The sequence below is a fragment of the Clinocottus analis genome, unplaced genomic scaffold (assembly GCF_023055335.1).
Source record: "Clinocottus analis isolate CAN_PGR_092001 unplaced genomic scaffold, fCliAna1.0.p SCAF_15, whole genome shotgun sequence".
Classification (NCBI taxonomy): Eukaryota; Metazoa; Chordata; class Actinopteri; order Perciformes; family Cottidae; genus Clinocottus; species Clinocottus analis.
This window is the reverse complement of record NW_027175876.1, coordinates 4,011,590-4,024,022: the sequence shown is the minus strand read 5'-3', so window position 1 is coordinate 4,024,022 and position 12,433 is coordinate 4,011,590. Positions and strand designations below refer to the sequence as shown.

Sequence of the window (12,433 nt, the reverse complement as noted above, 5' to 3'; positions counted from 1 at the left end):
CTCAGATTGTTGTGTCTCAACAAGTTCTGTGAGTTATTCCTGAGACACCCCCTGCAGAGTGAGCGATTGAGCCGTTTGTCCTCCACATTTCCACACAAGAAATCACTCACGTTGGATGTTTTTCATCCAACGCCGCGTTTTGATTAATTATAGAAAAGCGGAAATACAACGTGTGAGGCTGATCGGTCAATCACTGTAATCTTCTGAGCGATGATAGATGGGCTCTCAGTCATCTGGAATGTCATTTGTTTAGTCACTGGATTACTGTATAAACAATTTCCTCGCGTCCTGAATATACAGTTGTTTGCCGGTTGAAGTAGTCGCTCTTTGTTTCACTGTGGGTTTAATGTCAGAAAGCCGATCTAATGTCTTCGCAGTGGCTGTCAATAATTTAGTGGCGTTGGGCCACATCCACTATTAACAACTGTGGGAAACCCTGGGCAGTGTGTGCTGCTGCACAAGGCCAATTTCGCCTCCGCTGGTGTATTCACACATCAGTCGAAAGCAAGATTTAATTATGGGCTCTGTGGCTTGAGGACACCCACTGCCCCTTCAAAGCCTCGTGCAGGACCGCTGTGCTTGAGATTAGTGAAACATGTTGACCTCATCCCATGCATGGTTAAAACAACATGGAAATTAAAACAATCAGCAGTGACGCTGCAGACAGAATATGATTATTATCCTGCTGGAAATGTTTGTACCTCTTCAAGTTTAAACTAATGATACTAAACTAATAATTCAAACTAATAAGGCTTGGTCAGTAGTTTGTTGGAGGTTGAAAGTGGTTTTGAGTCCATTTGTTGTTTCATTCACATGGGAAAAGGTCTGATTTCATGTCATTTGAAACAATTATTTGTACACTTATAACAAAGTAAATTGTCTTAATGTGAGTTCTTTCAAGGCCCTATTTTAGTATTTTACTCAAACTATAGCTGGATGCTAAATGCTCATAGTTCCTGTGTTGCTCAATATATATTGTGTGCATAAAAAGCTACTGTAGCTCAGCAAATAAAACCACTCGCATACTGGTGATATGTTGTCTCACTAATGTTGCCTGTGTGTCAGCAATGAAAAGTATTAAAAAAGAATTACATTCAAATGAATATTCAATTATTAAGCATTGATGCATGTAGTGTATTTTAGATTAATGAAAAGGGAAATAAATAACTGCAGTTTTTTTTTTTGTGTTATCTCTCAACAAATTGCCAATTTTCTTTATTTGTTTTTACTCAGACACTGAACCCAAGTCTGTCTAATCAGTTCTGGAGGAGGGTTCTCGTTACGAGTGAGGTGAAGTGTCTCAAGCAGGCCCCTAATTTGCTCATATTGACTGACACTTTGATCCCAGTTTCCTCATTTATGATCTTGATTGCATGAAGCTACAGTTCCTCAAGAGGCAGACCAAATTGGTGCTCGCACAAAAATAACACTAATGCTCTGTTCACACCAAACGCGGCGCGAAGAACCGCAGAAACACACATAATGCCCGCGTTGTATTGGATATGGGGCTGCACGATGGGGGAGGGGCTTGCGTCGTCACCTCACCTCACCCCGGGTTCGATCCCCGATCTTAAGGGTGTGGCGTTCCTTCTCCAAGTAGTTTGCACGTTCTCCCCGTAGCAGCGTGGGTTCTCTCCGGGTTCTTCGGTTTCCTCCCACAGCCCAAAGACAGGTGTACACTACTCTGCCTTTGCCCAATGTCAGATGAGATCGGCTCCCGCGACCCTAAATAGGATAAGCGGTTTGGATAATGGAATGGAATATTATGTCAGTATATGTGAATAAAAATACAAATTCAGACTTAATGGTCGTTTTAAAAGGCACATGCAGGAAATTAGTAGCCGTTTAAACTTTAAAATCACCCTAAAAGGCAGTCATTGTATGTCTTCTGGCTGAGAGGTAGTCTGCTAAAACAGGACAACAAATAACAACAGACGGTTCAACAACACATGGCTAGAAACCTACGATACTCCAATGTAGTTTTATTCAACAAGACGTCCGCCACCACAGGCGGCTCTCTTTAAAATGCCAAATTATTGACAGAAATATGTTTTGAATGGAAGGATGAGCTAAAAATCGAAAATAACACAACATGTTAATGACTTTGAATTGACAGCATTTTGGCTGTCTGCAATTTGGCTGTCATCGTCTTGGTTTTTGCCGTCACCATCTTGTTTTTTTAACATTGCGTGCGTGCGTGCGTGCGTGCGTGCGTGCGTGCGTGCGTGCGTGCGTGCGTGCGTGCGTGTGTGCGTGCGTGCGTGCGTGCGTGCGTGTGTGTGCGTCTACAATTATTTACAGTATTAGCATCCAGTGTCACCTGTGTGTTGAAAACAGTTAAAACTGAACAGAGTAGAGTAGATAACGTTGATGTCGGAATATTTATTTGCTGAGCGTTTATTACGCTGGGAAAGACGGTGACATACGGAGGAAATTAATTTCACAGTAGTTTATTGAAGCTCTGCTTCAGTGGCATTTAGCTCATTGTTTTAGATTGTGTGTGTGGGTGTGGGTGTGCACACCTGCTTGTTTGTGCGCGTGTGATTGTGTGTGTGGGTGTGTGTGTGTGTGTGCGTGTGTGTGTGTGTGTGTGTGTGTGTGTGTATGTGCTCGCATAACTGCTTGTTTGCATGTTCCTTAATATGTGTTGGTTTGTGTGTGGGGAGGTTAGGGTTGGCTCTTGTGTGTGTGTGTGTGTGTGTGTGTGTGTGTGTGTGTGTTTGTTTTGACGTGGCTTCTGACAGCTTTTCTGCTCGACCTATCGATTTGCCCTGTCCACACACACACGCGTGCACTCAAACACACTTTCTCTCAGTTTCTTTTCTCTTTTTTTCATCACATGCTGGTAGCGGGGTTAGACTGCATTGCAGTTTTGAATCAGTGGAAAGATTCCCAGTCTGACTCCACAAGCTTTTCTTAGACAACCTACCGCTCACTCTGTAATTGCCGTTTGTCCCATAGAAACGCTTACGTGACTGCGTTCTTGTGTAACTTGATAAAACTTGAGAAGTAATGACATTTTAGTCAGTCGGTCTTCTTCGTTTTGGAAAGTCCCTTCACACACAGGCACCAATGCACTGGTGCTTTAATGTTCTTTTACTGTGTAAAAGGTTGTCAAAGTAATTATTAAGCTGCAGGTTGTCAAATTAATTTGCTCCAGCCTCCCCCGTCTGCTTACTTTCTTTCCATGCTCTTCTCTTTTGCATCATTTTGCGAAAAACAAACACTGCCAGTCACCGTAGGCGAGCATGTCGCATGTGGTCGGCATGATTTTAACGGCACGGTTTCCCGTTCCAGCAGGAAATAAAGTATTGTTTGCTTTCATGCCTGTGTGCATGCACTGCTCTCTGTTGCGCAGTGTTGTTCATATCGTTGTGTTTGTTGACCCCTCAGTATCAGTGGTTGTGTGAGAGCATCTTTTTTTTTCTTTTTTTTTTACACTAGTGGTCCATGTTTTTGTTTTTTTTCTCTTTTTTGATATTAAATTTGGAAATTTTTGGAATGTCGTCATCTCAGAGATCAAAATTCTGTTTTACTACTATTACTAAAGGTACTAAACAGTCATCGCTGACCATTCATTAAGCTCTGTGTACGCGATACAGGTGACAGATTTAACTTATTATCAGTTCTAGCTCCTGCAGCTAGCCTTGAAAGGCCACGTTAGCTCAGTGGACACAGTGGATGGGATACAACAGTTCTGAACAGGGCTTCTTTTCTTTTTTTTTAATATCCAACAGTATAACACCGCACTATGCAGCTGGTTAATGATATGCTCCCTGGCCTTAAAAGCAACAGCCACTACTGGAAGTAGTTAGCTGGTGAGTCAGAATTGCTAACTGTTGCAGCCTCCATCAGAGTAAATACACACACAACGGCACTTTGGCATGGAGAGGAATCTAAAGCTTGAGCGGCCAGTTTTATATTGACCTAATTTATGATTGGACAGTTGCTATTTGGAGGAGATGCTTAAACACTTGTCCTCCAAATGGGGACGTGGTAATGAGCCAAAAAAGACAAATGTATTGTCTGTGTTCACAAATATACGGTGCAATTAGCATTCAACCTGCTGTCTCCTACTGTAACTGATCTTTGGATGGACAGATGGATGGCGGCGATAGGAACCGACTTTGCAAGTGTTTGAAAAAGCCTGGATAGATGCACGAGGGAAGAACGCATCGCGACTGAGAGACCATGTGTCGGATCTGATTTGCCAGCGCTTCTCTCGCTTAGTGTTACGACGTCGGCCGACAGTCTCGCCCCCCCCGCCTCCTCCCTGCTCTCGCTGCCCTCCTGACCTCCCGCGCCGTGTTCTTTGTACAAGACCACAGAGGAAATGTTGATTTGAATCACTCGGCATAATTAATTACCATCCTTCCTTGTTAAGAAAATAAAAGCCTCACAGACACATAGTAATTGGCAGAGATTCGTTTTGCAGCCTTCTGTAGGTGAGTGTTTTGTGAGTGCGTGTCTGTGTGTGCAGGTGCGTGAGAGGATGTCGGTGTGTGTGTTTTTTTTTATGTGCAAAGCGCATATTTGTGTGTCTGAATGCAATTTGTAATGTGTGTTGAATCGGGAACATGCAATCCTAATATAATGAAGGAATCTCAAGGTCTTGCCTCCCCCTTTTTAATTAAAAAAAAAAAAAAAAAAAAAGAATAAATGCGACCATACAACTTATAAAATGCTTCAATAGCGATGTGTTCGGTATTCCGTATTCATAACACAGCAAGGCAATAGCGATGATGAACAGGCTTTGGGTTGCAGTTTACGTTCAGTGATGGATTTGAGAGCTTTAGATTGCAGCGAGGGCTTTTTACAGGTAGTTAAGATTCCATTTCTGTTTCCCAAATGACCTCCATTTCCAGAGGGTCCTGAGCTTCAGCTTTAATCATTTATTGCTCCATCCCCCATCGTGAGGCGCTTCACTACACCACTGTGCATGGTTCGGCTGCGCCGCTGCTTATTTGCATAAGCATTTACTTGTAAATTAGAGGTTTAACACCGGCAATGTCTCAAGATCAGTAAGAGTATCAGTACTTTATTAAGGAAATCAGCCAATGTGAGTTCTGCCTAATTACCATTCAACCATCGTGTCGGTCCGTTGTAACACAATTACTTGAGCAAGTGGATTATATGGAGCCCCACTAACGGCAAAAGGAAGCAAAAGTGATTATTTTCATGCGCCATTTTGATTACTTAACTTGCGATATTATTTCAAATAAAGGGTAATGCAGGTTGCAGGAAACTGAAAATCTTGTGCTTTCACTTTCTTTCCTTTTTCCACTCTGTGATGACCAGGAACAGCTGTAAATCAAACTGTCGTCGTTTAACTTTCTTTGGAAATGTGTGATTCTGTGTTATGGCCAAGTGATAGGATTCATGGCCAGTGGAGTATTTGTGGCGAATTTAAATCACCAAAATAAGTGTCTGTCGTATTATAAAGCACATGTGTGTGCCTCCAGTAGTTGCCAGAGAGCGAGCATTGTGCGGCTTTGCCCTCTTTTGACTGCACAATGTTTTACAGCGACTCACCTGCAGCGCTGCACTGTGGCTTGTCAACAAATGTCTCTCGGGTATACTTTTCGTTTAGGCTTCCAGTGGTACAGTACACCATGCCATGCAACGGAGCGGTCACAGGAGCCCCAATCCTACAACATTGACAGCGCGACTGATTTTTATTTATGTGACACAGAACAAGTTTCGTTTTCATTTTGACGGCAATATTGCATCATGTCTGAGAATAACTGCAGTCGTCCTTGGCATCTTAATGCAGCGATGCATCATCTCTTAGGAATAGTGTTTTACTGCCTCCAAATGGATGTCATTAAATTATTTTCAATGGGACCGCTTAATTTGCTCACCCAAATATGAGTAATTTGGTGCAAGAGTAGACCTCACCAGCACGGATGGAGAGGGTGCACACATGGTTTCTGTGCTAACCCATCTTCATTACAAAACTGCCATAATAAAGGTTTAAAGAAGAGGGGGGGGGGTGTTAACAGGTCCATTCACAGACTGTTGCCAGTGTCTTAAAATGTTAAAATTAGCTTGTGTATAGTCCTTTATGCTGATGAAATATCACCAGGCTTTACACGGATATCCAGTCTTATAAATTTGATCCGACCACTGAGGCTGAAACTATGTTTTATGAGTCTGGCTGCAAGTGATGTATGTGTTGTGTCGGGGTGTGTAAGTGTGTGTGTGTGTGCGCGTATGTGTGTATGTGTGTGACGGAGCCTGTCTTTGCAGCAGCCACGCTTTGGCAGGTTGTAGTTTTCCCCTCAGAAATCAGCCGCTCTCTGAACTGTTAAATCACACTAGAAGCCAACCTTTGAGAAGAAAATTAATTACTTTCCCTCCGCCTCCTCCCCTTTTCATTTTTTCCACATTAACCCTCCCTCATTCCTTTTCACACTTCCACTCTCCTTCTCGATCGCTCTCTTTTCTCATCATGCTATAGAATACGTTTGGCCACTCATTTTCTTTTTTTTTCCAAACGAACAGTGAAACGTGCCATTACGCATAAAGCCTCGTTCCTTCCTCTCGGCGCCTTGTTTGAAGTCTGCTTTGATGCTCGTCTAGATTGAGGGTTCGTGATTTGCGCAGTTCATTTAGGCCCCGCTTTTGGCAGCATGCCTTTCCCACAAACTCTCCTGCTATCATTAGGTTGTCAAGTTTTGCCATCCCCATCGAGAGCTTCATTTGAAATCAATGAAAGCCGCTCTCCTGTTTCTGTTGCGCTTGTTTTGGATGGAGTCTCGTGGAAGTGTCCAAGATAATAAATCACCGAAATCCACTTGATGCTGCCATCTATCAACATATTTATCCACACCATTGCACGTGTAGCAGAATGTGAAAGAAACAGATGGTTTCTCTGGTTACTCAACACTCCTCATTTACCTAATTTGTGCTTTGCGCTCACTGAACTGGTGTTATGTTATAAACAGGAGCTCCTGTGCTTTTTGGCCTTACTCACCGCCCGTCCTTTTTTCTCCACCTTTCCTCCCCTCAGGTTCAAATAGAAGATGTGGAGAATGAGGAGAAAAGATACACCCTCTTCTTGGAGCTGCTGGAAGCTGCACAAAAGTGGGAGGACTTTCAGCTGCTCTCGCTCCTCCTCCAGGCTTGGCCTCCAATGATGAAAGAGGAAGTGTAAGACAATTTATTTGATCTTTTTTCTTGCATTGCCCTTTGGTCAAAGCAATAGTTTGACATTTTGACAGTCAATAGAAATAGATTGCTACTGCTGGAGGCTATTTAGCTTAGCTTAGTTTAGCATTTAGACTCAAAACAAAGGCAAACATTTAATCCGGTCTGTCCAAAGGTCTAATCTGTACAAAACAACTAAAATGACTAGTTGCTTAAGAGGGTTGAGTCTTATTTTTTCAGCCGAATACTACGCTAAGGCTGTAGCCTTATGTTTAACCAATGGAGAAGAGTGGTATTGATCTTTTCCCCTTTAACTCATCTAAATGTCAAAATTATTCCTGTAATGACCTCCAGTACAGTTATTCCCATGTATACGGTTCACGAGTAGCTATATCATTCTTACATACAGAATTAAAGAAAACCTTACTCACCTCACATAGTTCTCTCTCTTTTAACATCCTCTCTCGATGCATTCGTGCCCTCTCAGCATCTTCAGTTCTTAAGGTCGAATGTAAAATGAGAGCTTTTTCACCAGTTGCTCAGTGAGAGCGTTTTGTTTCTTAACGGTCTCTTTGAACAGAGTTTGTGAACAAAATCATTATGTCAAGACATTGACATAATAATGGCCGACATCTGCGCAGTGTGTTTTCATTCGCCCGAGAGCATGAATGCAGAATACTGCCTCTAATCGCTCAGGTCTACGTGTTGCACAGAGTCCAGTTGGAAATGGAAAGAGGCGTCGTCGGAAAGCTTCAGGCTCTGGGCTTCTTGCATCAGCTGGCATCTCATGAGCCTCAGCCAGTGGTGGCTGTATTTTCGATAAGTGCCTAATGATGTGATTGCTCTTCTCCCTCTCCATTGTTCTTGATTAAAAGCGAGTGGTGCTCTGAGGCCCGCCGAGACGATACAGGGCTATGCTGTCGGGAGTTTATTTCCTCCAGCTCAATCGGAGCAGACTGTGTTTCAAACAGTTTCGATCAGCAATTTAAAGTAGAGTTCTTCTCCAGTAGTTGTTAGAAACTCACAAAGCTGTTTATAGGTGTGTGTGTGTGTGTGTGTGTGTGTGTGTGTAACCGACTTTGTCGGTTTTGTGATGAACAAGATTTACATGCGTTCATTTCTGATGTGTTGGTTTAAAGGCCAGCACAACACGCCTGTAGGATACTTTCTCTTTCAACTCAAAATTAACTGTTTTTTTGTCCGTTAAGGGGGACTCACGTTCATGCGGTGACTTCCAAAGCCGCTTGTGATGTTGAGTCGGGAAAGCTCCAGAGACCGACTTTCAAGAGGTTCCAGGTTCCTCTGGAGCAAATAGAACCAAAGTCTGGCAATTACGATCAATAATGGATCAAAAGTAACCTGAGACTTTGCTGTTTGAGTAAAAGCAAAGGAGAGTTAAGACGACTTTTCGAGCGTAACGGCACAGAAGCAGTTGGCAAACGCTCTTTGTGTTCGCACGTGCTTTCCCCAATTATTTTGTATTGTCTCTTAATCTATTGTATGTTGTCTTGAATAATTAATTTGTAGTTTGGCTGACAAAATCAGAGAGAGAATGGTGAAAAGTCTGAGGGTTTCCCAAAGCCAGAGAGAACGTCCTCGTGTGACTAGATTTGTTTAAAGCTCAAAAATATTCAGTTAACTGTCATAGGCTGGATTTTATAAGTCAAACTACTGTCTAAATAGAGGCATACATAAACCAGACCACTGTTATCAAAGTCTTTGGTGATTACTTAAATAGTTGATGATTTCTCGATTAATCATTGCAACTCCAATTTACTGAAAAGGAGACGTTTTTTAGTTGCAGCCGTGTAACACACCATATCAAAAAAAGAACCCGGAGCAAGTGTGAAAAATGCTTTTTTTAAATCCTCAGCGCATTGATTATGGACCGCAGAGTTGTGACTGCGTTCGTGGAAAGCCAGAGTCTTCTCAACTGGGAACCAGTAGGAGAGATGGGATTAGGTTCTGGACGACGCAGCTGCTTCAAGTTCACCCACAGATTTCACTGACTTTGCGAGTGCAGAACGGCTGTAGTTAAACCGTCGCTGCCGGGACAGTCAGCTACAATCACTTCTTTCAGCTGTGGACTGAGCTGTTGTACTGCGATTTTGAATTTAAATGCGAACACAATGCCGAGCACAAAGTCAGCTTTCCGATTGTAGATTCTGTTTTGGCTTGTCGCTTTAGTCTGCCTCATTTAAACCGCTTGAGTTAATTTGCTGCAACCGGCATACAATGTAACGTGCCTCTTTGAAGCTCAGGAGCCTGAAACGTCGCACTGATCTGTGTTTAGCGTGCATTTCATGTGTCATGGCTGCTGCATCACCGCAGTCATAATTTGGGACACAAACCTCCAAATAACTTAACCTTCAAATGTTCCGTTCGGACTTGAGGGGGTGCGAGACTCATGGTTAACCTTAATAATTGGCCTGACTCCGCATTTAATCCTGATTGGGGTGGAAGTGTGTTTACCGCGTGTGTCTGTAGAGCGGAAAATAGTTTCAATAAGACGACAAGAGGCGCTTTTCGGGAGCTATATTGGGTCGCGTCTGGGAAAAAAAAAGCTTATCCTTTTTGTCTGTCCGCATAAACTGAGTCATGATTCAAAGCACGAATGGGGGCTGGCCGTGACTCACACTCTGCACCCCGTGGCAGATTTGGCGAGCACACAGACGCTCATAGTCGCATAGTCGCAGGAAGCAGCCGTGTGCCAAGTGTTTGCTCCCATGGCCGCATCATCCGAAGGTGAAGCAGCTTGACAAGACACCCCCGGTAGCTGGATGGAGAGCTGCCTTTGATACTTACGGTCAAACGTAGAAGCCCTGCTGTCCTCCCCTCTATCTCTGTCTCGTTTCAAAGCCTTTTTTTTTTATCACACACACCATATCTCCTTTTGCAGATATACACGGGCACACACACATCACAAGGTCTTATTTCTCTAACAAGCTTTCTTAAGACACCCTTCAGCCGCCTAATCTCACATCAGAGTTCAAGCGCTTTGCTTTTTTTTTTGATAGTTTCTATTAATTTCTCATCATATGGCGAAGGGTTTATCAGCATGTTCCCATCTACCCTTTATCGTGTGAAAACACCCGGAGTGAAACAAAGCCCTTGTTCATATCAGATTCATCCTCTCATCTCCAATCAGCTCCTTTTCCGGACTGGTGGATATTTAATGTTACTGCTTGTCGTGTTAATCACATACATATAACTTTCGGCACCATTTTTTTTTTTTTTTTTTTTTTACCTCTGGGATCATATATCCTCTTTTTTAGTGGTGCTCTGCTGCTTGTCTCTTGTAGTTGAGTAATAAAGCTATTCTAACTCAGGTTAAAGACCTGATACAGATATAATGAGGCCTTGGCTTTGCATTTGGATGGATGGATCGAAATATAGATAGCAACATAGATTGAAAGAAAGATAGATAAATAGATACAGACAGATGCGAGCGTAACGCCGTGTGTGTGTTGGTGTGTGTGTGAGAAAAGAAAAACGCTCAAGGCACTGTAGCTCCTCACCGCAGCAGTAAAGTACAGTAACTACAACTTTATCACTCAGTAGACTGACCGGTGAACTGATCATTTAACCAGAATCAGATCACAATCAGAATCAGAAACTTTTTATTGTCACAAGGAATTTGTCCTGGTCGGAAGGTACAATACAACAACAACAACAACAAACAACAACAACAATAAACAACAGCAGCAACAACAGAGAACATTTAACTATACAAGAGAAAGTATAAAATTTAGATAAACAAGTAATAAGTAAGTACAAAGTAAGTAAATAAGTAAGGTGCAGTAAATAATTAGCGATGCAATTAAAAAATAAGAAATAAAGGTAGCGATCAATAATAATAACAATAATAAGAGTAAAGGTAAAGTCAAGTGCACGGAATGAGGTTATGATTGTTGAAAGTGACAGGTGATGGGTAAAGTGATGAAATAGTCTGCCAACCTCACTTGAGGTTTAAACGCACAGAAGCTCAGGGGTGGCGAGTGGGGGTCAACACGGTTACAGTAGCAGCACAACAATTATGATTCACAGCACTGAACGGGCCCCGGCGGTCCGCAGCGTATGCAATAACAGTACAGTTCAACTCAAAACAAACAAGGTCATAGAAAGACATTGTGACCTATCTTTTCTCAGACAATAGCCTCTTACTCAGGGTCGCTTCAGAGCGTTTGCCGCGTGTTGCTTCGTTTCTTCAATGAACATGCGCGCTCATGTATATTGTCTCGGTGATGTCTCACAGGGACTTCCTGGGGTTCCCGTGGAGCTCGTCCAATGAGGCACCGGGTTAAACCAAATCTCACACTCAGATTGTAATAGCCTGAAGGGACTTGGCGTCGTTTAAACCAGTTCAGGCTCCTGTTTTTACACATTGGCCTCTCTCTTTGTGTAGGTGGGTGGGTAGGTAGGTAGGTAGACTAATGCATAGATAGATAGATAGATAGATAGATAGATAGATAGATAGATAGATAGATAGATAGATAGATAGATAGATAGATAGATCGACTGATTGATTGATGGTTATTCATCCTTTTTTTAACAACTACAGCATCCATAACCACTCATGTTAGTGAGCAGTTACGGGGACTCGAATAAAGCATTGACTCCAGGCCACGCTAATGATAATATTAATAGAATTAATTATTTCAACAGGATCCATCCGTCAACCGAGATCTAATTAACAGATAATGAGTCGTTCTGCGGTTCCCACAGGTGTTTTTTTTTTTTTTTTTTTCCCCCACCGTCCCATGACTGATATTAATAAAGATCCATGAAGGTCGTATTGCCGTGGTGTCGTTGGCATTTGCTGGCCTTGGTGGGAGCTAAGCGGTTACTCTGGAGGAATTAGCAAAGGTCTTGAAGACCTCATAAAGGAGCGTATCAACAAAGTGACGCCTGTCAGTGCTGGCAGCTGGTCCCACTGGTGTTCACAGAGAGAGCAAGAAAGAGAGAAAATGCAGCGTGTAGGCGTTTAATATTAACTGCAGCAGTAAAGTGGTCAAACATCTTTCCTCCTCGCTTACACGTCAACGTCAGAATTCATTAGATCGTCTGCAAACCTCTTGATATTTCCGACTGAACTCGTGTCAGCCTGTGATTTAATGCTGTTATTCTTATGTGGCTGCTGTATTTATATTATTCATAATGGCACTCCGTAGTCTGCTGCTGTGACCAAGTGATTGTCTCACAGGACTACCATCTGGTGACGGAGGACTGCAGAGTATTGGATGAATGCCATTACAGGAGTTGTACAGGCTCTTTTATCCTGTAT

General features: G+C 42.7%; 1 protein-coding gene across 2 annotated transcripts in view; it reads left to right on the top strand.

Moving 5' to 3' along the window:
* The window catches only part of nbas (NBAS subunit of NRZ tethering complex), a 138,929-nt gene that overhangs the window by 114,663 nt on the left and 11,833 nt on the right, over nucleotides 1–12,433 (top strand). For both annotated transcript variants that reach the window (XM_068577120.1, XM_068577119.1), the window contains one exon: nucleotides 7,013–7,152. In XM_068577120.1, the coding sequence (XP_068433221.1) occupies nucleotides 7,013–7,152 (140 nt within the window). The remainder of the gene's footprint in view (nucleotides 1–7,012; nucleotides 7,153–12,433) is intronic.